This window comes from Epinephelus lanceolatus, chromosome 21 (assembly GCF_041903045.1).
Source record: "Epinephelus lanceolatus isolate andai-2023 chromosome 21, ASM4190304v1, whole genome shotgun sequence".
Lineage (NCBI taxonomy): Eukaryota > Metazoa > Chordata > Actinopteri > Perciformes > Serranidae > Epinephelus > Epinephelus lanceolatus.
The window spans coordinates 38,613,774-38,640,661 of NC_135754.1; the positions used below are offsets into that span (position 1 = coordinate 38,613,774).

A 26,888-nucleotide genomic window follows, 5' to 3' on the forward strand; every position below is an offset into this window, starting at 1 on the left:
CTAAACACCACAGTTAAAGGCAGTGGTGGAGAGTAACTGAGTACTTTAGCAACACGCTAATGCTGCGTATAGTCTGCCGGATATTCAGAAGAAGAAGAAGAAGAAGAAGAAGAAGAAGAAGAAGAAGAAGAGCAGCTCAGGTCAGTACATTTATCCAAACAGTCTCTCAGTTCTTTTTAGAGCTATTTACTCTGAGTATTTACAATTTCTGCTACTGTACACTCCCACTGCAGCACAGCTCAGAATTAAATGTACTTTTTACTCCACTACATTTAATTAATAACTTTATTTACTTTCCAAATTCAGCTTAAGAATCCAAAACATGACATCAACAAATAAGACTTCACTGATCCTCAGAGGGAAATTCACCCAAAAGTAGCTCGCCATATAAGGAATATATATCTTACTATATAATGATGAAACTCTGTGTGTGTGTGTGTGTGTGTGTGTGTGTCTGTGTGTGTGTGTTCCACGTTTTTCTCCTCACTGACTTGGTCAATCCATGTGAAATTTGGCACAGTGGTAGAGGGTCATGGGAGGATGCCAATGAAGCAATATTACATCAATTGGCCAAAGGGGGGCGCTATAGCAACCCATTGAAATGTCAAACTTTGAATGGGCATATCTCATGCCCCGTATGTGGTAGAGACATGAAACTTTGCACAGAGATGCCTCTCCTCATGAGGAACACATTTGCCTCAAGAACCCATAACTTCCGCTTATATAGATTTTCCGCCATTTTGAATTTTTTGAAAAACACTTCAAATGGATCTCTTCCTAGGAAGTTTGAGCGATCTGCATGAAACTGGGTGAACATAATCTAGGGACCAATATCTAAAGTTCCCTCTTGGCAAAAGTTGGAAAACTTACTAAAACTGAGCTTCTATAAGGCAATGAATATTGCGGAGGGCGTGGCTCATCACATAAAGGTGTATAACATCTCAAGGGTTTCACCCATCACCACGCAACTTTGTAGGCATATGACCACACATAATCTGAGGGGACCCCTCCATTATTGACCCCATCAAACAAAATGGGGGCGCTAGAGAGCTCATTTCTTATCTAGGCCTAACCGCCATATGGATTTTTACTAAACTTGGTAGATATGTAGAACAGGACGCCTCAAGGTGACTGGAGAAATTTAACTCTAATTGGCAACTGGGTGGCGCTATAACAACAGAAAAATGCTTCAAAATGGCTAAAATGCGACCGATCGCTGTGGCTCCCCCTGTGGACCAATGTTGGTGTTGTTTCTAATGTTTGGTATGACTAAGTCATGGTATGGTATGCTGTACATAATCACGGAAACTGTCAGTGTGTCATTCTGTCAGTCAGTCATTCTGTCTGTCCCACGTTTTTCAAACACTGTCTGAATACATTGCTCTTCTTAATGGGTTCAGTTGACTATTTAATCTGCAAATTCCTATGACCTGTATCCCAAACACACACCATGTGAAACTGTACGTGGGCAACTGTGCACTCAGTGGGTACGGACTAGTATTATATAATTTTGTAATGGAGGAATGTTGTAGCTGTTTTTTTTTTTACATTATTTCTAGGTGTTTATTTCATTTTGTGCTATTGACTTTTATTTGTTGGTTTTAGAAAAAGAAGAAGAAAATGTACTTCATTAATCCCTGAAGGGAAATTCAGTTTCTTCACTCTGTTGTCACACACACACACACACACACACACACATATACACAAACAGGACCTGCACATGCATGAGAGATGTCAGAGTGAGGGGCCTCCCATGGACAGGAACCCTGAGCAGCAGTGGGTTTGGTGCCTTGCTCAAGAGCATCTTGACAGTGCTCAGGAGGCAAAATGACACCTCTCCAGCTACCAGTCAGGAACAGGAACTTGAACCAGCAACCTGCTGGTTCCCAACCCAGGTCCCTATAGACTAAGCTACTGCTGCTGATTCAGTAAAATTTCATTGCTCTATAAACATAATTTTTTTGCCTTGCAACGGTTTATTTAGCGCTGTTTATTTTTGTTTATATTATTTATTTTTCTCTGTGTTGTTGTGATTTGGCCATGAAACACTCTGGGCTGCATGTCTGTATCAAAGGTGCTAATAAATCAAGTTAAATTACTTAAAATATACCAGTGGCAATATTAAAGTGAAGCGCACATGAATGCCTCAATAAACATAATCCAATAATAATATATATATTATTCTGAAATGGGCCATTCTGCATAATGAGTACTTTTACTTTTAGTACTTTAAGTATAGTTTTATCCTAATACTTTTGCACTTTCACTTAACTAAGATGAATACAGAAACTGTAACAGAATATTTCTGCACAGTATTATTGCTACTTTCACCTAAATAAAATATCTGAGCGCTTCTTCCTCCACTGTTCAAAGGGCCACTCCAACAATTTAACATAACAGTACACTTGTATAATATTTGAGGCCATGTGTGACAGGGATGTAAATTAAGAATTCACACACTGACTGACCGTGGGAACAAATTTATTTCTATTTTGTCTCATGTACAGAAAGAATCAATTTACAGTTTACAAACAACTGACCAGGTTTATGAAGCAGGTTATTTACTGCACAGGATGAAGGCCTACAGTTCAATCCTCCTCACCCTCACGTGTTTTTGTACTTATGTATGTGTCCTCTCGGGGATTCAGTTCTTGTGTAAACCTCTGTCCAAAACACAAGTTCACCAAAGAGAAAACACGTTTTGTCATGTAAAACAAAAACAAGCAAGGAAAGCCACAATTGCACAACTCATAATAATAATTATAATAATAATAATAATAATAATTCCACATCTGATCCCCAGTTAAACGTACATTTACAGCAGTGGACACGACAGTTCAGTAGGACTCGTTTCATGGCTTAATGGTTTTTCTTCAGACTTTGAATTACATCACATTTTCAGCTTGTACTGTAGGCTACTGACACAGGCGTATGAACAGCAAGCAAATGGTGCAAAGGACCAACGAGTCAGCGTGACTTTTATACAGCCTTCACTTCATCATCATCAGAACATCTTCAAGTTTCAAACTGGTGAGCTTTTATCTGCAAGATGACGTAATTGATTTCACAGTTGTTGATGCGTCGTAGGCAGTGGAGATGCTCGCATCAGCGGGAGCGTGTTGGTCAGTATGTTATCGTTGTAAACATTTACGACCGGAAGTGAATTTTGTTAGAACTGGATTGAGGGAAAAGTCAGTGTTTCTTCTTCTAACCAAGTTCATTTTGGCAACGAGATTCAATGTGCATCACATCTTTTTTTTGTGCCAAACATCCTGGATCGATTAAAAAAAAAATTATTAAAAACACCCTATTCTACACGTTACATGCACGTCGTATACACGTAAAATCTCATATAGTTCATCATAGCATTTACAAGTTTGGTGAAAAAGAGGATAGATACAAGAAAGTAAGATATTAAAGGACGGAAAAGCCGCGAGAAAAGTTGTCAGTTTTGGCAGGCATGCTCCCCAGAGTGACGCTGTTGTTGTTACCACAATGCAGTGTGCTTATTAGTGCCCGGTGACGACTAACTGCATTTTAAAAAGGGACCTGCATGCCTATCACTCGATCCTATGTGAAAGAAGGCACTTACAGGAGAGAAGTGGTACAGGCCCTGTCTACAAACAACCCCTGCAGATCTCAGTAGAATATTAAACAGGGAAGTCTTCAAGTAAAGTGGTGTTTTTGCGGTTTGGACTCACCCACGTGTCTTGGTGATTAGGGGTTGTCTATGCAGGAGCTCGGAGAACTGTGGGGGGCTTTTGGTGCCTTCTGTTTTAGTTCATACATTCATATGCATGCAACCTTTCTAAACCAAACGGTCTTTCCAAAACGTCTGGGAATCTTTATATTTACACAGCAGAAATCGCATCTCTGTCGACCGAACGACGTCAGGAGAGAAGGCAGAGATTTTGGCAATAAATCAATGACAGAGAGGATGACGGAGAGATGATGCTCAACATTTCAAATCTGAATAAGTAGTAATTTGAACACATGAACACAGCACAGGAGGAAGAGGAAATCAAGTACATCCCTGAAGGAGCAAAATGCAAGTCGCACGTTGGACTTTAGAGATTGCATGATCCGTTCACAGGGGCTCAAGAAACAATAAAGTCAGAACAACTGTTAAGTTTCCTACATGTTCAAGCTTTGGGAAGCTGTTTGCTTTGAAAGAAAACTTATTTTAGTTACAGTTCAGAGACGGGGAGTAGTCAAGGAAACACAGGCGCACAGCTTCTACCATCCACATGAGCCTTTGTGTAAGACAAGGGAATGAAAGCTAATTCATCTAAACACCCATCAATACCATAAAAAATCCACTTCCAGATACTTAGAAAGTATTAATCAATCAATTATCAAATCATTAGTAAGTGCTTTATTCTTATATTTTGCTCTATAAAATGGCTATTTCCAGTCAGTAGATGCAATGGCTCAGACGATGGTTCAGTGATGTGATGGGTGACAGATTTCACAATAAACTGGGTACGTTTCAGTGTATGATGGATCATCTCAGTGAGGTTTACTGACAGTGAGACGACGAGAGGAATCAGAAAGTGCAAAAGCACCTCACCAGAAACACAAAGGTCAAACAACAACCTGAAGATGGACCAGTGAAGCGTGGTTGTGCTTATTGTGATTGCTCTCGGTGAAAACATCACTCTTCTTCCATGTTTGTTGCGGATAGATTCCCCCCTTCACCACAAAGATTGTTAAAAGTGTTCAGTAAGTTCACTTCCTGGGGTGGAAGACCATGAGAGGCCTGTCTTCGATCTTCTGCCAGGGGCTTTTCTTGTTCTCGTCTTTGTCGTCAGGATCGTCCTCGGGACTGGTCATGGAGTCGCGGCGGTTCTCGCTGTTGCTGCTGCGGCTGCTGTTCACACGACTGCGTCCTCTCCTGGGGATGGTGGATCCTCGGGAGGATGGACCTTCATCGAGGAGAGGGGTGAGGGAGTTCTCTTCAGGTGACACTGGGCGTCCCTCGCTGCTGCTGGGCTCGCTGTGGTCGGGGTACGCCAGCTTGGAGTAACACTTCCCACCACTGCTGCTGACACCGTGGCCCTTCCGTCCTCCCGTCCCCCAGCGCTCGTCTTTTCCCTTCCGGTTAACCCCTGACTTGCGTTCTTGGGACTCCAGGGGTGGTTCCAGGTTGACGTCTCGGCCGGCGCTGCTGGGACCACCTAAGAATCCACCGACACCTCCACCACCGCCACTGAGGTCATTCCCAGCATCTATGTAGGAGTGGCGCACGTGAGCGTTATTACGTCCATCCAGGGAGATGAACCACGCCCTTGGGTGCTGTTTGACACCCAGCTCCAGCAGCTTCTTCTCAGTCAGAGCCTGCAGTTCCCCGTTCATCTGAGCCATGGTGGAGTCGTTGAAGAGCACTGGGATGGTCACGGGTCCGCCGGAGGAGTCGGACGCCCAGCTCGGATCCTCCGAGTCGTCACCCTGGGATCCACCTTGCTGCTGGCCTTGTTTCTGGGAGTGGTGGTGATGGTGCTGCTGGCCTCCTCCCATCTGAGCACCGTCTTTATCTTGGTCCTTCTGGTCTTTGCCGTCTTTAGAGAACTCGGATGGCAGGCGCATGTAGTGTGCCGGGATGACCAGGGTCGGCACCATGCTCCGGTACATGTTCTCCTTCATCTGGTCGATGGAGCTGCAGAAGATGATCTGACCCGGCTGGGTGTTGAGGGAGGTGGGTCTGGCGAGGCTGTCTGCAGCTGCTGCTGAATATTCGGGGGGTTTGTCAGACTGGCTTGGCACGTACCCTTGGAAGCGAGGCGGGGACGGGGGATCAGAGGAGTACCCTCGATTGTCATTGGCATTGTGGTGTCGGTGGTATTCCGACTCCTTGCTCTCCATGGGGCTGTAGCTGCGGTTGTAGTCTTCATGGAGCAGAGGGTTGTCCAGGTTGTTGGTCTCTGTGGCACGTGTGACCTTCATGGGGAAGCTTTCACCCCGCTGAGGACCTGAAGCATTTTTTCCCTTTGCGTGTCGCAGCATGTGAGCTGGAACATGTTTGGTTAAATCCTCCCTTGAGCTCTGGTAGTCTCGAGATGGGGACATGTCAGATTTATCATTGGAGGGGTCGGACTCAACGTGGCCTCCACAGATTAGATTTAGCCGTGACGTGGATGTACCCTGGTCTCTCTTTGCGCCATTTAGATTGGCCACGTGGGGCTTCCCTTGCTGACGACGAGGTTTTAAACACTTCCGTCTGAAAGATAAAGAAACACTGAAGGTCAGTGAAAAGAAATGAAAGCAACACCTGCTACCTGCCGAGATCACAAGAGCCCAATCTAAAATTAGACCCTCATTCAGTTATTTTTGCACTTATCACCACCAAAACCACTGTTGTAATTCTGTCATTTTTGCTATGAACAGAAACCTAAGTGTGAGACCTGCGCCTACGCTCCCCACACCTGCAGTAGTAGAGCAGCACACAGAGCAGGATGAGCACCAGCAGGGCCAGCGAGCCCAGGATGGAGAGCAGGAACAGGGTGTGGTAGGTGGTGATGTCCCTCAAGCCTGGATGAGACAGACCCAATCCTGCAAGACAAGTCACGGCAGAGAGACGACTAAAAATCACTTTGAAACTTCAACTCTGCAGCACACTGGCACACACGGAGGGACAGAAGCCGATGATGATCTGAGTTTAGCTTTCAGCATTTGGTGTAAAGATAGGGCCCGATGTGTTCACTGGTTTCAAATGAAGACAGAAATCTTTAAAAACAGGTCACCTGTATAAAGTGGATTAATCCAGATTTGGTGTTCTAGTGAATATTTAGGCAGCAGAATGGTGCACGTGGGACTGAGTAAAAATAAAATGTGTTAGGGCCAAACGTTAGACGACCAGAAAGGTCATTAGTTGGTAAGATTTCATTGGTTGCTTAGTCGCAAAAAAAAAAAAAAAACGTAATGTTTAGAGTTATATATTTTAACTTCAGACAAGGGGACAAAACGCCATGTACGTGATGCTTCTGTCACAGCAGCTTCATGAGAAGAACACCAGATAAAATATTTCCCTCTCACATTTTCAATATGCTGCTCTCGACTTGTGAAACTATGAACCAACACCTGGCCTTCAGCAGCAAACACAACACCACATTACAGTGTGTTTCCTGTTTGTCTCCCAGGAGACGTGCAGGAACATCTGCTGGCACAGCAACAACACTGGAGATACAGAACAGCACCAACAGCAGAGCGGAGGGTGGAGATGAGTTACGGTACCTGAAGATGAAGGGAAGGCAGCTAACCAGTATCCCATCTGAGGAACCACCACGTTCCACACAAACTGTGGGCCGTCTTTTTTGATGTAACCCGTCCCGTTCCTGACCCACAGACCTGCAGAGATGGAGATTATTATCACACAAACAGATTAAACAGTGAACCACAAGGAAATCTAACACCTCAACTAGGGTTGCAGAGATATACTGGTTTCAAGGTATACCCTGATATGAAAACTGACAGTTATCATTGTGTGTACATTTACTTATCGACGATATTGGAAAAACTGGACGGAAAATCTCATCTTTATTTTACGTATTACCTGCTCATCGTACCGTGTGAATCTCATACCCTCACCTCCACTATAGAGAATACAGGAGGACAGATTATACGTGTCTCCCTTACCCGTCTTAGGCTGATACAGCCAAGCAGGCACACTCGTGGCCATCCTGTTGCGGGTGTCGGACGGCAGCGGCACAGAGACGTGGATCGGATCTGACACCTGGATCGCACGGCCATCTTTGTCAAAGAGCTGAATGCTGACCACAGCCAAAGCTGTCAGGTCTGTCCATCCTGTTTCTGCACCTGAAGAGGAGAAGTCACCGATATCAGCTCTGACACTTCTCTTACACATCTGTAAATCTTGTGTTATTACATCCTGATGATTCAAGACTTGAGGCTGATACATGACTCTCTTCTTCACTCTTTCACTATGTAATAAACGCTCAGTATCTGACTCTGTGGTGAGCAGAACATTTAATTTCTGACTCCTTTTGTGTGATCGCTGACAGGTGTTGTGTCACATAATGACACAGTATAAAACGTTATAATGAAGCTCAGCTTAAGTTTAATCAGGAAGACTTTCTTTATGCTGTATCCTTTCACACTTCTCTCTCTCTCTCCCACTATCACCACTTCCTCAAATCAGCTGACTGTGGGTGTTCCCTCTTAGACAGTCAAACTCCTCTCTGCTTATTATTATTTGTTTCGTAGTTGTTTATGCTCAGTCCTTTATTAAGTACGACTACTGCTGTTAAATAAAACAGTCCTGCAAGAAATCCTGTTGTCATGAAGGTAGACAAAACTGTTTCAACATAAACTGAACATTACACCCTTCATGGAGGGTTTATTGCATTAAATGTCAGTAGTTGTACCTAATAAACTGGCAGCTAAGTCTATATGTGGACATCAATATACAGCCTCTGTAATAATGGCTGATAATGTTAGCTCAGTACAGTTGGGCGACATTTTCATCCAGCTGTGAATGTCTCTTTTATGATCATTAGCATCATTTGACTTCCTTTAATTGAGATCTCTGTGCAGAAGAACATTTACACTGCATTCCTAAAAGTATGTGAACACCTGAACGTTAGACCCAGCATCAGGGCTCAAACACCACCTGCATATGGGCGGTACTGCACGTAAAATCTGAGCTCTACACAAACTGGTTCATGTAGCTTGGAACATAAAATAAGTTGAGCAGGGCAGCCAACTCACACACACACACACACACACACACACACACACACACTGACTGTGAGACTCAAACAGCTGACACTTTTCACATGATCTCACACCACACGTCTGTTTTCTCTTTTATAACTGATGCTGGAGGCAAAGACACGACACTGGCACATTATCACGGATCTTACTGTTTTTCTTGGCACGTCCCGACTGACTGTGCTGTGACTGGCTGGTTCTAGCTCTAACCATGAGCTCTTTGCCCACCCCTAACCAACTTTAACCTCGACACGTCGTCATGACAAGTACTAACCAATCACAGCAAGGCAGGGCAGGACGTGTCGAGAAAAGCAGCAGGATCCATGACAGTGTGACGCTGTCAGTGCACAGACAGAGCAGCAACGTGCAACAGCAACACCGTGTAAAATACTGCCGTCAAGTGAGCCGTCGTTAACAAAGAATCCAGCTGGGGCTTAGATTTTGATGCACATCTATTCGTACTGTTACGGTACTTGAAGCGGATAAAAAGAATTAAAATTAAAGTCATGAGACCAAAGACGTTCTGATATGATAAAACACTTTCATAATAGGCTTGCTATTATTCCTATGACTGTAAATACAATGTGAAATAGTTTCACTGCATTACTTGATGAGGTCAAATGATGAGGTAACACATTCAAAATGTCCCTTTTAAAATATATTTTCAGTGGCTTCTTTGCCTTAATTAATAGACAGATATAGTGTGAGAGAGAAAGGAGGGATGACATGCAACAAAGGGCCACAGGTTTGAATTCAACCCACAGCTGCTGCAGCAAGGACACAGCCTTCACACAATGGGTGCCTGCTCTACCTGGTGAGCAAACAGGCGCCCACTGTCCTCATTTTTTAATTCACAAATTAATTGAATAAATGTTTTCCTTCAGAGGTTTGCTGAGATAATAATGTAATCCACCTCAAATTTATTTTACAGGACAGCTTTTGAGAAAATTAGTTGTGTGCACCAGTGCATTTGGAGTCCTGCGTATGGCATTGTTGAACATCTTATCCCATTAATCTGCTGCTCTAACAGCCTCCACTCTTCTGGTCCCAGTCTTTCCTCCAGATGTTGAACCAGCTGCAGGGATTCACTCCCATTCAGACACAAGAGCTTCAATGAGGTCCAGCACTGATGCTGGTGATCAGGTCTGGCTCACAGTCGCTATTGGATGAGTTTGAGGTCAAAGCTCTGCGCAGACCAGTCAAGTTCTTCCAAACTAGGGAAAATCATTTCTTTATGGAGCTGGCTTTGTGTACATGGGAAACATTGAGACATTGTGAAACAGGAAGCAGCTTCCCTGAACTGCTGCCACAAAGCTGGATGCTCACAGTTGTCTAAAACATCACTGACAGGCCTCGGCCAGGTCAGGACAAACAGCCCCAGATGTTTCAGTAAACAACATAATAAAAGAGATTATTCTCAACCTGAGCTGTTGGTCTCTTGGCCCAGGAGGAACGGGAAACCGCCGATTTCATACTGAGTCCTGGCTGTGGTCAGCGCAGCAGAGAGCGCCGTGTAGTTGGAGTTGGAGGGCAGCTGAAGGGACTTCCTCTGGAGCTGCACCAGCGGCTGGTTACGAGCTCCTGCAGAGAAACAATCAGGCTGAAAATCCTGCAAACACGTCGTGTCCTCATATCTGTCTCTGTCTTCTTTTATTTAAGAAAGTAAACTGCACAAAGTCAGACATCCTGGATTTCACACAGTGTGAACATTAAACATTAAGACACTAAAGAAATGAAAAAGGGCAGATAAACTTTTCTTTATTTACAAGTTCCACAAACTACAGTAAAAAATATTTTAAAAAAATCTGTCAAATAAACGTTAAAAAAGTGGGATAACTTCTCAAATGTAGATCATCCTCATGGTGTAAACACACTGGTGTTTAACAGATACAGGGAGGTGGATGTGACTGAGCTGTATTTATAAAAAAAAGTACCCCGCTGTTGCTATGGTGACAGCAGCAGCAAATAACACAGGGTCATCCAAATGTTAAGCAGTGAAATCTATGGAGGCCTGAATAGACACAGGGGAGAGCAGAGGGGTGTGAATCTATCTCCACTCTCTGCTGGAGACAGACTAATTTAAGATGTGATGACAGAATCACTGTTGAAGGGTCAAACTGACTTTACCAAGACTACAAAATAGGAGCGCTGTCGCCCGACACCTTTAAATTTTGTTAAATCGTCTGTTGTGATTCATAAGTTTTAAAAGCTGGAGAAAGAGAACTCCTCAGATTCTGATAATAATCCCTCATGAGCTCCAGGTCTGACAGGATCAGTGAGCGTGAACAACTCATCTTAGAATATTCTTGTTTCTTCAGACATAAATGTGTTTTTACCTGGTGACCCGGACAGCACCTGCAGGACGTCATCGTACAGAATAAGTGTTCCTGGCCTCTGCACCAGGAGGTACAGGCTGACTGATGCGTACACTGAGAACAAAAGGAAGAGACACTAAAATGAAATACAACAGATTTCCAGGTGTAACAACAACGCTGACACAGAGCTTCTGCTGAGAGAGACTTTTCAACATCACACAAAATGCAATTTAACACTTTCACCAGCTCAACTTAAAGGGACAGTTCACCCCAAAATCCAAAATACGTTGCCAAGTGTTGGAGATGTCTGGCTTCCCTCCAATATAACAGAACTAGCTGGCAATCGGCTTGTTGTGCTCAGAGCACAAAACATATATTTGAAAATGTCAACAGCAATAGATGAACAGCACAACATGTCCTCAGACCACGGCTCAAAGCATAGCTAACAAATTAGCACTCAACAAATTAGTGCCCCTGTTGGTTAGGAGATACATGGCTGTGTGTTGTTACATTACATACTTTACGTAAAGTTACATACTTAAAAGAAAATTATGTAGGCTAGCTTCAGGAGACGAATCATGGTTGGGCATTGTCGTGTTACTTAGTTACAAGTTACACACTTAACATAACACAACACGTTAGACGCATATATAGACACAGAAGAAGCCCTCTGTCCTAGGGATGGGAATTGAGTTCGGTTCCAACTGGTTCAATTCATTGACATCATTAGCCTTTATGCTTAACGATTCCCTTATCGATTGTTTTCATTACGCCGAATCTTTACGTCGATTCAACAACAAAGAAGACGTAATGGCGGTGAGACAGAAGCGGGCAAAAGCGTGGCTTCACTTCACCAAAAAAGACTCTTACAGCGTGACGTGCAGTTTATGCAGCACCGTAATTACATGCAAGGGTGGAAACACCACCAACATGCTGTAGCACTTGTCGTCGGGTAACGTTATTTGACGTAGATGAAAACAAATGCCGTACAAATATTCTTTCATTTGTTCCATTTTAGATGACAGCGGTGGACCAACTTCATATTTGTTTACTTACACAAGCACTTATCTCTTGTTTAGAATAGAACCTCAATAAAACTTGTGTCGTTGACACCGAAAACCTGTAAGGTCTACTTTGTCTACACAGAAAATTCACAGGAGGAATCGATAAGGGAATTGATATCAGTAAAATCCTATCACTTCCCATCTCTACGCTGTCCATACTCTGCATTCACTTTGTCCAAATGTACCTTCTCTGAAAGCTTACAGACAAAACAGAGCAGCACCACCAGAGACCATGGATGCAGTGTAACGTAGTTCAAGCACAAGCGCAGCAAACAACTAAGACACTGTAAAATTTTTGGAACATAATGAATCATGACTTTAGTGAAATGTAAAGTGTGTCCACATGTCTTGTATATTTTTAATGGTCTGACAGAGGAACGCTGCCTCTGTTAAAACACTGTCGCCCTGTTTGTTGTTGTCAGAAACTTCTGACGCTGCCCTCTGGTGCCACCTGGTGGATGTATCTTTGTCAACATAAAGGCTGCATGGAGGTATGTGGGCAGTGACCTTTATGGCATTTGAAATTCTGTTTTCATACATAAGGGGATAATTAATGAGCCCTTAAAATAACACATTTTGGCCCAATCCCAATACCCCCCCTTGTCCACTACCCCTTGGCCCTCAAAATGAAGCAACGAGGGGTAGGGGTAGAAATCTTTCCCTAGGAATTGAGACACCACTCACTACGTCACCGCGTCGGTTACGTTCACGCATACGTAACTATTTTAAACAGGAAGCTGCGAGCCATCTACATTTCCATCCGGCATCTACAATGGAGTCTCCAGTTGAGTTCATCCTACCGATCGCGTTTGCTGCATTCATCATGCTTCGTTTGATGAACGACAGACGACAGGGGACTTCTGCTAGCTAGCTAACCAGCTAACATTGCGAGGCATCATAGTTATACTAGCTGGCGTGTTATCGTAATGTAAAAAGTCTGACAATTTTGCAGAACAGGACAGATGACAGACGCCAGATAGTGCGAGCTAGCTAGCTAGCTAACAAGTAGTCTCGCTCACCAGACCTTTCTCCTGTGTTTGTTTGACCCATCACCTCAACCAACCTCCTTACGCAGACTTTTGCTCTTACGCTGCTTCCTTCTTTACTTCCATCAGCACGTTGGTCACATGATCTCAGCCTTCCCAGTAACATGGGTTAAATATGAACTCTGGTGCATTACTTTTCCTACAGTAAGTACACGTACAAACATTGCATCAGAACAGCCTGAAGAATAGCAGGTTTTTTTCAGTACTTCCCAGCAGTACATAACAATAACTCCTGATGATGTCATTAATCAGAGTCATGTGACCTGGACCTGATAAGCAGCAGAAAACAATTCAAGTTTTTGCTCAAACCAAAACTCGTAAAACTTGCAAAAACCAGTGACAGTTTGCCTCGTGCAGCTCAAAGCACTGTCACTACAATCCTACTTTCTGATGCACATCTAGATGTATAACATCCACCAACAGCCTGCAAGCACATACAGAAAACTCCACTTATCTTAAGACTATTTTAAACCCTCTAAGGCCTTTTGTTGAGGAAACTACATGTGAGATTTTAAGAGCCCTGCAGATCCTGCATGAGGAGACAATAGCTGCACAGCCAGCCAATGAGACGACTGCAGCCATCTTGTTAAGAGGCAGATTTCACAGCTCGATAGAGTCATGACGGTGAGAGTGCTCTTCATGCTTTATGAACTACATTTCCCTCCTCGGTGACTTACAGGGGATGCGGCTGGAGTGCCAGGGCACAGAGTTGGTGACGTAGTCTTGTTTGGAGGCTGTGATGATGACCCATGTTCCTGTGCGGTACAGGAAGCTGACCCTCACGACGCCATCGCCGCCGGCCCTGCTGGACGCCAAGATGGTTTGGTTGCCATGGACTTCCACCTGAGCGTCCGCCAGTGGTGACAGGTCGCTGTTGTCGAACACCTGGACTTTGATTTGCACCTCTGTAAGAACAGAAAGGGAGAGTGGTCCGGTAGTGTTACACTGAGCTGATAAACTAATTAGTTGATTGACAGAAAATCAAATGATCAATTAATTAAGAAACCTTGAAATATAAACTGTTGTCAAATTTAGGAGGATGGAACAAGTGAATTTTTTGCCTCCTAAAATACTTCAATGCTTATTAAAGTTAATTATCTGTAAGTGATCAAATACGCTTGTTTACGCACCAAGAAGAACAGACTGAATATTTTTCCAGAGGAAATATTTCACAGTAAACAAACAGTACTTAATGCTCTGTCGTAGATTTTTCATTCCACTCAGTCAAAAGCAGAGCTTCATGATTTACTGGTCTCGTGCAGTCAGATTATTCTGCAGTATTAAAGCAGTAAATACACTTGAATATGGCTCAATTTATCAAGTCACCTCTGGCTGTCTCACAAGGACAACATCATTATGCAGCAGTGTGACGATCTCGTCTGAAAGGACCTTCAAAATAAGTTGCCATTAAACAGCAACTGACGACAGACAGTGTCGACCTGGAGATACTGTGGACTTAACTTCAGACAAAACTGTGGCACATGTGTACAGGTTTTAACACAGGACAAAAAGTGCAATATAAAAAAGTTGTTATAAATGTATTTCTTCCTCTTAATGTTCTTTGTTATATTTATATCTGGGGGATAATCATCATGATCTCAGTTTTGGAACTACAGTTCCCATAATCCAGTGGCTTTGGGGAACGTAAACACTGAGTATCATTTTTTTAACCTACATTATTTTCTACACTTCTGCAAATGGGCACCATCCACAGCGTGCCGAATTAGCTACCAGCAGCTCCTGTCTGCACTGTACCCACTGATGTTCTGACAACTGTCACTGGATTAAAAATGTTCTGTTTCTCAAGCAAGTTCTGCAGTCATGAAGCAGGTCTTTTTTCTGGAAACTTCTACACAGATTTACAGACGTTTATTCACAATGTATCTCAGAGATAACGATATGATCCCAAAGTGTAAATCACACTGAATTTAAAAATATATATATCATGTCTGTGTTCAGGTTTGACTGAGTTATGACTCCGAGTATCACGACATAAATGTTAGTTTTAATTTACTAATATCAAAAGACAATTGAAGACTAACTGTTGCTCATGAAACAGTTACTAACAAATTAAGAATTAATTTTATACATTTTAAAATGACATCAAAGCACCAACAGCACATCCATTTAAACAGGAAATAATGCAAGATAATGTGATGTGTCACACACTTATAATTCCCTCACATGAACAGCAACAAATAGGTTCCCCATGAAGGTTTTTAAAATTAAATTAAATTAAATCAAATTAAATTTCTCAGCTAGAGTTTGCCTCTTCATGAGGAAATGGGTGCACATGACGTACTGATACAGTTAATTAAAATTAAACATTGATTTAAAAAAAAAAAAAACATTCAGTAATGACTTTCTGTAAAGGCCAAGTTAAATATTGCAAAAACAATGTGTGGTTATCACAAAGTCATCCTCGTGTCACACTGTTTGAGAACCATTAGTTTAAGTGAACCTGTGCAGGGTCCAAATGTGTCTTTGTTAGCCGTGAACGTGTACTTAAACTTAAGTGTATTATATCGCGCTAACACGATCCTCAACCTGTGACTTATGATTTTCAGGTGTCTTTCTTTGCGTGTTGGTGGATGTACTATATGTACACAGACCGGTGTGTGTGTGTATGTGTGTGTCCTTGTTTATTGTTGTCAGGGGTGAGCGATATGGCCCTAAAATAATATCACGATATTTGAGGGTATTTTTGTGATCATCTTGACGATATGACAAATTAACAAAAAATAATAATAATAATAATAACAATGATTTAAGAACATAGAAATCAGTGATCTAGTTTCAGTTTGCTTCAAATATTCAGTAAAAAATAAATAAAAATGATCTCTCATTTCTTTAGTTTGTGAACAACAGTAACTCAGAGTGAGATTCAGATTCTGTTATTAATAGTTCAACTAAATAAAATTTACCACTAATTACACATTTAAACACCTAAAAAAAAGTCCCCTGGGATCTATATATGTATATATATATATATATATATATATATATATATATATATATATACATATATATATATATATATATACGATATGAGTTTTTCATATGGTATTAAAAATCCCACCAGTATTATTGTGAACGACATGATAGGACACATCTCTTACTGCTGTTTAAATCAATAAAGATACTGTTAAAAAAAACAGACAGTGTTAGATTCAGTTGTAGGTTTAAAGATTTGTAACATCAGAAATATGGAACTCATTTTAACAAAAATAAATCAAAAGATGGATAAATCAAACTAGATAAATTGTTCCGACCTCACAAAGTCAAATTTAGATTATTTCTTTTTAGGCCTTATATTTATATAATTTAAGCCATGTTAAGGACCTGCAGACACCCTGCTGTATCTTAGTCTCAAGTCTTTCCCAGAAACCTCTGCTGAAGACTAATCACTTCCCGTAGAGGTGGATTATTACGACGATGATGATGATGATGACGCTGCTTGCAGTCACCACAGACACACCCATCACAAATCCATGGCGTGGCCCTTCCTGCCCTTCATCCTCCCTCACATGTTTTTCAGCCCCAGAACATTTTGTTTCTCATCTTGCCTCTTGGACAGCGTGGATGTGGGTCATGCTGGGGGTGGGGTGGGGTGGGTGGGATGGGGGGCTGTTTCCATGGATACACGCTGACTTTCCAAAAAGCCTGCTTGTTGTTGCTGCTGCCTCACTCGGCTCGCCTCAGTCCCTGTAAACCCTGCAGGCCTCCAGTGACGAAGCCTCCGTGCAGAGCTTCAACCACTAATGGCTGCATTTACATCATAAACAGCACGTATGTGTGTGTGTGTGTGTGTGTGTGTGTGTCCACGTCCATTGTGCCTGTGTAAACGCTGTCAGCCATTACCATAATTGGTCCAATAAAGGCTCCCTTGTGTGTGTGTGTGTGTGTGGAGAGGACTTCCTCAATCTGGGCTTGAAGCAGCTCCATTGACAGAAGCACTGAGAGTCACAGTGTCACATCAAGAGTCTGGGAATTTTCAGCCACTCAAAGGCCTGAATATAAGTTTAGTGGAGTGTGAACCGTCCTGAGGCTCAGAGGAAACACTCATCTGGGTCAAGATAGATCCTTCAAACTTGAGAACATGAGAAAATATTTATCTCTTACTGCACCTTTCCCTACTACACGTCATCACTGGTTTCTTAAAGCACAATAAGGCTGCAGCTGATGATTAGTTTCATAATCTATTAATCTGCTGATTGTTTTCTCGATTGATCTGCTGTTTGGTTTAAAAACCATCAACGAGTGAAAGTAATCCACCGAAATTCAGTGTACTATTAAAGAAACACCCCAAATAAAACAGTTAACATTAATCTCGCAGTTTGTTTAGTGTAAATTTGTTTGTTATTTATTTAACTTTTCGTCATTTTATTTTTTTTCTGCTGTTTATGATTCTTGCCAGACACCACAGCTGTTATTAGTTATTATGGACTTTCTGTCATCATGTTATTGTGGTTGTTTTCGTATATTATATATCCATTTATTCAGGGCACTGCTGCAAAAGAGCTTAATGCTAACTCCATTCTCCCTGAGTAAACAATGGCCGATGATGATGTTGTTCGTCACTTCAAGTTGCAGTATTGGTTCATCACTAGTTTCAAACTATAGACAAGTTTAAAAAAGTAAAATGAGCTCTAAGTCGTGAATTTTTGACCCTAACGGTTAAAAAACTTGAACAAGTGAACAATTGATTCTCTGTCGTGTGACTGATCACTTTCCAGCTCCTGCCGTGCACAAACGCAGATTTCTTTAGACGATAATTGCTTCACAACATCCTGCGAACTGTTGCAGCTCGGGAGAAGTGCTGAGCTGTTCCCAAACGCACCTGAGGTATCAATTAATTGACGATTTAATCAGTGGAGCCGCAGCTGGGGAGCAAAATCTATTCCAATTTAATCCAAATTAGCTTCTAACAGACAAAGAAACACGTGGAGCGTTTTCAGCAGACGTCTGTTAGTTAAAATATCACTCAAGCATAAGTGCAGCTAATTCTAATTCAAGTGTCAAAAGTAGAAAACTGACCCTGTTATCAATATATGTTTTATATTGTTATATTATTGTTGTGTGAGCAGCAGTGTGTTCACGTTGGAGCAGCCAGGTGGAGTTGATGTAGAGACTGTGTGCAGGGTTTACAGGCAGCTACTGGCAGATATATAATATTCAAAACTATCTGTTCTTTACTGTGTGATCACCTGAGAATAAGAATCATTGTGTTGTCATTATGTGAGAACAGTCATGTCCAAAGTGCGGCCCGGGGACCAACTGTGGCCCGCAGATTGTCTTTCAAAATATATCATACTACTTTTTTTCATCCACCTCATGATGGCAGGTCAATCATACAATTTCTAGACATGCACTGAGAAGGAACACACCATGTGCGATAAGCAAGCTAACGAACCCTAAGGCCTCCCTGACACCAGGTGTTTCCTGCCAGGTATCACACATGGCCACAGCGAAGAGAAATGTAAAGTCAAGTGTGAGGGCCGCTGCTCTCAAGAGTGGTGGAAAGTTGAATTACGCAGCTGACCTCCACGTGACGTCACATGATCTAACCTGGACCCCATTTAAAACGTTTGGACGTGAGCCTTTTATATCGACATCGTACACAGGAGTCCACCTTGTTTTTCTACAGTTGCCCAGAAGGGACAAATCAAAAATCACATACTACATACTACATACCCAGTATGTGAACCATCTTCAACATAAACAGTAGCATGCATCTTATCGGACACACTGAGCTGTAATCACCACGTCACTTCCTGAGAGCCTCTTTGCTGATTCGAGACGCATCACCATGGCAACCCATCCCAACCTCATATCTACTGGTGAATTAAAAATAAGTTAGCAAAGTGAAATGTTAAACTTCTTAATCACAAACACTGACGAGCCTATATGCTGAATTTTCAACAAATGTTTTCACATGTCGTCTGGTATGTGCGTCACACGTCTACGGCCTGGTGCCTTTTCCTAAAATATGAATCTCAACAGTGACAGCTAGCCTCGAGTCTCCTTAGTGAGGCGAGCTACTGATTCCAAATCCACAAAATAAAACATCTCAGAGGGAAATAGAGACTTTCATAGTGAGTGGACAGATGTGTTTGCTTTCATCACTAACACTGCAAACTTAAAGTACCAAATAGAGTTGTACTGATACCGATACCAGTATTGGAAATGCCTCCGATACTGCCTAAAATGCGGTATCGGGTATCGGCGAGTACAGCCTATGACCAATCCGATACCACGTAACGCCTCACGTCATTACGTATACGCACGCTACAGGCAAACGAAATGGAAATAGAGTGGAGTTTAAAAAGCATTCTACTGTAGCCTTTAAATGTCTTTTTACCAAACTGTGTGGCTGCACTTTAACCTGTGTCTTGATCTGTGTCAACACTGGATAATAATAATCATAAAAAGTTTTACGGCATTCATTCTACTATTATGTATTTATTTCTTAATATTTTAGGAGTTGAGACATACAACAATTCATATCCCATCCATTTTTATTTTACGCGCTGGTATCAGATCGGTACTCGGTATCGTGAAGGAAAAAGTAGTATCAGTGCATCTCTACCGACCCCTGGTCTACAGCTTTAACAAAATATATATATTTTAAAAACTGATCACGTTTTGTTTGTACAGTCTGTGCAGTAACTAAAGCTGTCACATAAATATAGATCCTTTCTAAAATACTACAATCTAAAAATACAGCGCTCACTGAGCAGGACGGCTCCTCTCGGGGTGTTTTATCATCATGTATGCTGTAAGAAATATTATCTCTACTGTCAGAATTTAAATGTTGCAGCAACTTTAAACTCCTTTGTGTTGTGTTGGGCAGTTTCATCTGTGACGTATCAGCTAATGATGTGTCTTATTAGTGAAATATTAACCTGTAAAGTAGCATCAAATCAGAACACTACAGTACAAGTACTTCAGACCGTACTTGAGTAAATGTACTTAGTTACAGCCCTGTCCTGTCTGTGAGCAGCTCAGAATAGCCTGAAGCATGAATAATGCACAGTAATTACATAATGTCCTTCACAACATAAACAGAGGAGCTTTAATGCAGCTGCTGCATCATGCTTTCACTCGTGCACATGTATGTGATGGTGTGTATGAACACATGAATGTGTGTGTTGTGTCAGAGGCTGACAAACATTCACCCTGGTGTCTCTGTCATTGTTTGAATCCCATGCAGGCCTGTGTTGAGCAGGTTGGGCCTGACATCACAGCAGACTGTGTCAGGCCTCACATCTGTACAGTATCACAGCACAAACACAGTGTGGCCTCTGTGGGAGATATAAATGCACATACAGCATCAAACCGACATTATTCAGCGGATATGATCTGATAATCATCCCCATAAACGCATCTCCTCTCGGGCTCAGTGATCTCACAGCGCATCGGTGCAAAGATCGACGCTTTGCCGACAAAAGCCATAAAACCCAACCACTCCCATCTCCTCATTGTGCTGCATCCCCGTATGGCGAGCTTACCAAACGCTCCCTGGTCTGGAAGAGATTTGGCCAGCGCCTCCCGAAGCGCGCAGATCCACACGAAGAGGAGCAAGCGAGAGATGGAGCTGGCTGCCATCCTTGCACCTACATGTCTAGTCGCAGCTCGGCGGCCATGTGTCCATATCTGTCCCAGCAGCAGCAGCAGCAGCAGCGGTCCGAGGGCTCGTCACTGCTCACACATTTAGCTTTGTGTGGTGCTGAGATGAGATGCTGCTACTGCTGCCGTGTGTGTGTGTGTGTGTGTGTGTGTGTGTGTGTGGGGGCTTCGCCTTGTTTTTATTGTCTGAGCGCAGAGAAGAGAGGCCAACGTTTCCCTCTGCTGCTCTCAAGTGGAACTGCTGCTGCTGCTGCTTCTTCCTCTGCACAGCTCTGCTCCTCCTCATCCTCATCCTGAGGCTCAACATGTCAGCATGCACGGGACAGTTATTTATTACACCAAATACAGATTTAAAAATGTTTGCAGAAAATATTTTCCAACATGTGACTGGTGATATGTCACTGAATACATTTACTCAAGTAGAGAAGTACTCAGATACTTTTAAAGGTTTTAAAGATTTGTAGGATTAAGTAAATGTAATATGATATTTATAACTATGTTTTCATTATTGATTATTTACCTGAATTTAAGAATTGCTGTGTTACCTTAAAATGACCCGTTTATGTCTACATGAGGAGCAGGTCCTGGTCCCAGGAGTCAGCCATGTTCTTCTACAGTGTGCCAGAATGGACAAATCAACACTGTTGTGCTTTTTGCAATCTGCAGCCTCACCTCTAGACACCACTGAACCCTACACACCAGACCTTTGAGTGAAAGTAACAAATTAAAGTTGAAAATAAAAGTTCTGCGTTCAAAAATTCACTTGAGGGAAAGTAGAAATGTGCCAAAGCTTAAAGTACCAAATATAAAAGTGTCCTACGACAAATTGTGTAGAATAGTCCAAATATACAGGGGCGTAATTATAGACAGTGCAGGCGGGGCCGTTGCACCGGGGCCCATAGAGAGTGGCCCCTCCAGCTATATGTTAGGAAGAAAATAGGCCCTTGTGAGTGATTTAGATTACCACCTGAGATTATAACAAACAAATGTTATGAAATATAAAAAATTCTCAATATAAATTATAAATAAGGTGCAAAAAACGATTTGATTAAACAAAAAAATCCTTATTTTCTTTGGTATTTTTCTCCCATGCAACACACCATGTTTGCTGGTGTTATCCAGTGTCCAGTCTCCAACTGATCATGTGACGATAAGATTATACGGTGGCCAGTTTAGGCGCATCACAAGTAAGTAGCGTGCCTGAGGGCCTGAGAGTCATAATAGCGTGCACAAGGGCCTGCTGTAAATGCCTGAGGCCACTGCTTACACATACACATGCAGTGCACACACAGACACACACATATATGTATACAAATACACAAAGAAAATTATTATCACTAGTAATAATTACACATTTGTAAATGTATTTGTGTGGAGCTGAACAGTATAATTTTGAGCCACCTGAACATATTTTCAGTCAAATCTAAGGTGTAAAAGTAGCAGTAAATAAACAAACAAAGAAACAAACAACAACAACAAAAACTCCTGACTGAAAATGAACTTAAAATGTAGAAGTATTATCAGGAAAATGTACTTAAGGTACATGAAGACCAATAATATGATATATAGTTGGGTTATTATTGATGAGAACAGTGAGGTAGTTTCCAAAGAATATTGAAAGAGCACATGGTGCGGTGCTGCATAATTAATAGGCCAGACACTCAGAATATTTCAATTTGACTATTACGTCTGAAAAAACATATCAATAAATTGAGGGTTTCATGACCTGATTTTTTTTTCCTGGCAGTGTGGAGCTTTAATTGAAACAACATTCAGAACAGATAAAAATACAGACTGAATAAATAATTCAAATATTTTCTGCCACATGTTTAATTTGTCGTTTCATCTTGATTTGGGATCGAATCAAGAACAGAACTGGTTATAAATTAAACTCATCAACAATATAGTCAAAATTGGCCCCGTATTAACCAACATGACAACATAATCCAGTATTATAATATAATCAGTCACAGATGAAGTACTGCTCATTATTATATAATACTAGTCCATACCCACTGAGTACAGCATACCATACCATGACTTAGTCATACCAAACATTAGAAAACAACACCAACATTGGTCCACAGGGGGAGCCACAGCGATCGGTCGCATTTTAGCCATTTTGAAGCATTTTTCTGTTGTTATAGCGCCACCCAGTTGCCAATTAGAGTTAAATTTCTCCAGTCACCTTGAGGCGTCCTGTTCTACATATCTACCAAGTTTAGTAAAAATCCATATGGCGGTTAGGCCTAGATAAGAAATGAGCTCTCTAGCGCCCCCATTTTGTTTGATGGGGTCAATAATGGAGGGGTCCCCTCAGATTATGTGTGGTCATATGCCTACAAAGTTGCGTGGTGATGGGTGAAACCCTTGAGATGTTATACACCTTTATGTGATGAGCCACGCCCTCCGCAATATTCATTGCCTTATAGAAGCTCAGTTTTAGTAAGTTTTCCAACTTTTGCCAAGAGGGAACTTTAGATATTGGTCCCTAGATTATGTTCACCCAGTTTCATGCAGATCGCTCAAACTTCTAAGCTCCCTTTTTTGTCCAAAGTCTTAGAAAAGGTAGTGTATGAACAACTGCAGTCGCATCTGGACTTAAATGGCATTTCTGAAAAGTTCCAGTCAGGCTTTAAAGCACGCCATAGCACAGAAACAGCCCTTTTAAGAGTCTTTACTGATCTGCTTTTAATTGTTGATTCTGGTAACACTGCTGTTCTGGTGCTCTTAGACTTGACTGCAGCTTTCGACACAGTAGATCATAAGATTCTTTTATCACGTCTTGACCTGTGTGTAGGTATTAAAGGTACAGCGCTCAAATGGTTTGAATCCTATTTATCAGAAAGGAGTTTCTCAGTATAGATCTGCTGCATCCTCACTCAATTGTGGGGTGCCTCAAGGTTCCATCTTGGGCCCCATTCTCTTCTCCATTTATATGCTGCCCCTGGGCGCTATATTTAGAAAGTACAATATAACATTTCATTGCTTTGCAGATGACTTACAGATCTACCTTCCTCTTCAAACAAACAGCTCTGCCTCCATTCAAGCTCTGCTGAACTGCCTCACTGATGTTCACACATGGATGGCTTCAAATTTCTTGAACCTAAACAAATCCAAAACTGAAATTATTTTATTTGGCCAGTCTGACCTTTTAGACGGCTATGACAGTGCCATTGGCCCATTGGCTTCCTACTGTCACCCTGCTGCAAGGAACCTAGGAGTAATTTTTGACTGTGCCTTTAAATTTAAAAAACAGATTAGCTCAGTAGTCAAATCAAGCTTCTTTCAATTAAGGCTACTTAGTAAGGCAAAGCCCTACCTCCCTCCACTTGATTTTGAGAGGGCAATTCACACTTTCATTACCTGTCGTCTGGTTTATTGTAATTCTCTTTATGCTGGATTGGACCAGCAGTCACTGAAACGCCTGCAGGCTGTCCAGAATGCAGCAGCCAGACTGCTGACAGGAAAGAAAAGATGTGATCATATCACCCCAATACTGGCTTCCTTGCACTGGCTCCCTGTCCAGTTTAGAGTTCAGTTTAAAATCTTATTATTTGTTTTTAAAAGCCTGAATGGCTTAGCTCCATCCTATCTATCTGAGCTTGTTCAGCTTCACATGACAGCCAGAGCACTGAGATCAAGCAACCAGCTGCTGCTGGCCTGTCCCAGAACTAAACTTAAAAACAAGGGTGACAGAGCCTTTTCCGTTGTGGCGCCAAATTTATGGAATACTTTACCATTCCATATAAGGGCAGCCCGAACTTTGGAACACTTTAAATCTCTTTTAAAAACCTACCTCTTTTCGCTTGCTTTCACCTCTAGTTGAGACAGATATGTCTTTTACAGCTTTTATTTGTATTTAACCTGTACTGTAGTGTTGATGTTTTATTGTCTAAACCTATTGTTGATCTTATTGATAATTTTTGTGGTTTTTGCTATTCATTCACTCTTTGGATGAACTGTACAGCACTTTGGTCAACTGAGGTTGTTTTTAAATGTGCTATATATATATATTTTGACTTGACTTCCTAGGAAGAGATCCATTTGAAGTGTTTTTCAAAACATTCAAAATGGTGGAAAATCTATATAAGCGGAAGTTATGGGTTCTTGAGGCAAATGTGTTCCTCATGAGGAGAGGCATCTCTGTGCAAAGTTTCATGTCTCTACCACATACGGGGCATGAGATATGCCCATTCAAAGTTTGACATTTCAATGGGTTGCTATAGCGCCCCCCTTTGGCCAATTGATGTAATATTGCTTCATTGGCATCCTCCCATGACCCTCTACCACTGTGCCAAATTTCACATGGATTGACCAAGTCAGTGAGGAGAAAAACGTGGAACACACACACACACACACACACACACAGAGTTTTCATCATTATATAGAAAGATTCATTCATGTCAGTGAAGGTTCTCAGTGCAGTCAGGTCATGGTAATCATGAGTGCTACATCGTAGGCAGCCAGACGTACTTGAGAGAGGTGAAACGTCTTCAAGAAACTTAAGCCTCAGGTGCCTGTGATGTAGCACTCATGATACAGTTTGAATATTTTGACTGATACTTTATACTCTATTATTTTAAAGGCTAGGCCCAGTGTGTGACCCTGAACCAGGGAACCCACTGGTTGTTCTGGTTGTTACTGGTTTGTCAGGGTTGATTGTTGTTACTGTAATTTGAAACATTCTCTGGAACAAGAATTTCCTTCAGGTTACATTAAGTTCTGTTGAACTGAATTGAGTCAGCACCTCCAAATCTGAGGCCATGGTTCTCTGCTGGAAACCAGTGGATTGTTCCCTCTGGGTTGGAGAGAGTTACTGCCTCAAGCGAGGGAGTTCAAGTATCTCTGGGTTTCATTCATGAGTGAGGGTAGAATGGAGCGTGAGATGGATCAGCAGTTTGGTGCGGCATCTGCAGTGATGCGGGAGCTGCATTGGTCCGTCGTGGTTCAGAGGGAGCTGAGCCAGAAGGCGAATCTTTTGATTTCCTGGTCCATCTACGTCCCAGCCCTCACCTATGGTCATGAGCTCTGGGTAGTGATCGAAAGAATGAGGTCACAGATACAAGCGTGTGAAATGAGTTTCCTCTGTAGGGTGTCTGGGCTCAGCCTTAGAGATAGGGGGAGGAGTCAGACATCTGGAGGGAGCTCGGAGTAGAGCCGCTGCTCCTTCATGTTGAGGTGGTTCAACATCTGATCAGGATCCTCCTGGTCCAGCTGGTAGGAGGCCCCGGGGCAGACCCAGAACACACTGGAGGGATTATAGATCTCATCTGGCCTGGGAACACCTCGGGGTCCTCCAGGAGGAGCTGGAAAGCATCGCTGAGGAGAGGGACGTCTGGGTGCTTTGCTCAGCCTGCTGCCCTGTGACCCAGCTTTGGATAAGTGGTTGAAAATGGATGGATGGATGAACTTGATATAGTCCTGCTACTTTCACCACTAATAGATGTTGGACAATATCTCAGTAAAGCTAAATATAAATGCATTCTTTGTTTGGGGAATTAAATGTTCCTTGTTGTTATTTTGGCAGGATGAAGCAGCTCACAGTCAGATTCAATCGTGGATCAAACTTGCCTCTGTGGTCTGTTACTCACATCAGAGCTGAAACTGAGAGACGAGATGAGCTCTGGATGATTCCAGGTTTCTTTCTGCCCACTTTCACCGCTCGGCCGCAGCAGCTGCTAGTCATATTTATCATTTTTAGTATTTAATTAAAAAGTCATACTGCACAAGTATTTGACTCCTGGCAGTCTGCTGAGGTGTTTTCAGATTTATCGTTTGTAGCTCGCTGGTATTTGATATTCATCACAGAGATCCACTGACCTGCATGTGAGGCTGTAGCGGCGTCTTAGTGAGAGTCCAACGAGACTGAACACAGAGTGGGCCTGAAGTCTGACAAGCAGCTGCTGAACTCAAACACAAAGCTACTAAATATATAAGTGAATAGAACTTTAAACAACAATTAGTCAGATATGAACATTTAAATTGTTTTTCATGCACCAGAGTTTAGTTATAAGATATAACCATGAATAGTTTTGCAGCTCTTCGTCATGTGTTTCCAAAATTAAACGGACAATGACAATCCCACAGTAAGATGTTGATGTTTA

General features: G+C 42.1%; 1 protein-coding gene across 1 annotated transcript; it reads right to left on the reverse strand.

Annotated features, from left to right (window-relative positions):
* Window positions 1–4,360: 4,360 nt before the first annotated feature.
* On the reverse strand, window positions 4,361–20,945 carry fam171a2b (family with sequence similarity 171 member A2b). Its single transcript, XM_033611851.2, has 8 exons — window positions 20,664–20,945; window positions 13,830–14,057; window positions 11,064–11,156; window positions 10,150–10,308; window positions 7,633–7,812; window positions 7,231–7,344; window positions 6,423–6,549; window positions 4,361–6,217 (listed from the first exon to the last, which is right to left on the reverse strand). Exons 1-8 carry the CDS (start codon window positions 20,758–20,760, stop codon window positions 4,729–4,731), a joined length of 2,487 nt encoding a protein of 828 aa, XP_033467742.1. The 5' UTR covers window positions 20,761–20,945; the 3' UTR covers window positions 4,361–4,728.
* Between the last annotated feature and the right edge of the window lie 5,943 nt (window positions 20,946–26,888).

Excerpts from the sequence above, each read along its gene's own strand:
- fam171a2b (XM_033611851.2), bottom strand. The coding sequence starts at position 20,760 with ATGGCAGCCAGCTCCATCTCTCGCTTGCTCCTCTTCGTGTGGATCTGC. Across the intron at positions 10,309-11,063 it reads GGTGCTGTCCGGGTCACCAG|GAGCTCGTAACCAGCCGCTG; the intron begins GTAAAAACACAT and ends GTTTCTCTGCAG. Across the intron at positions 6,218-6,422 it reads GTGCTGCTCTACTACTGCAG|ACGGAAGTGTTTAAAACCTC; the intron begins GTGTGGGGAGCG and ends TTTATCTTTCAG.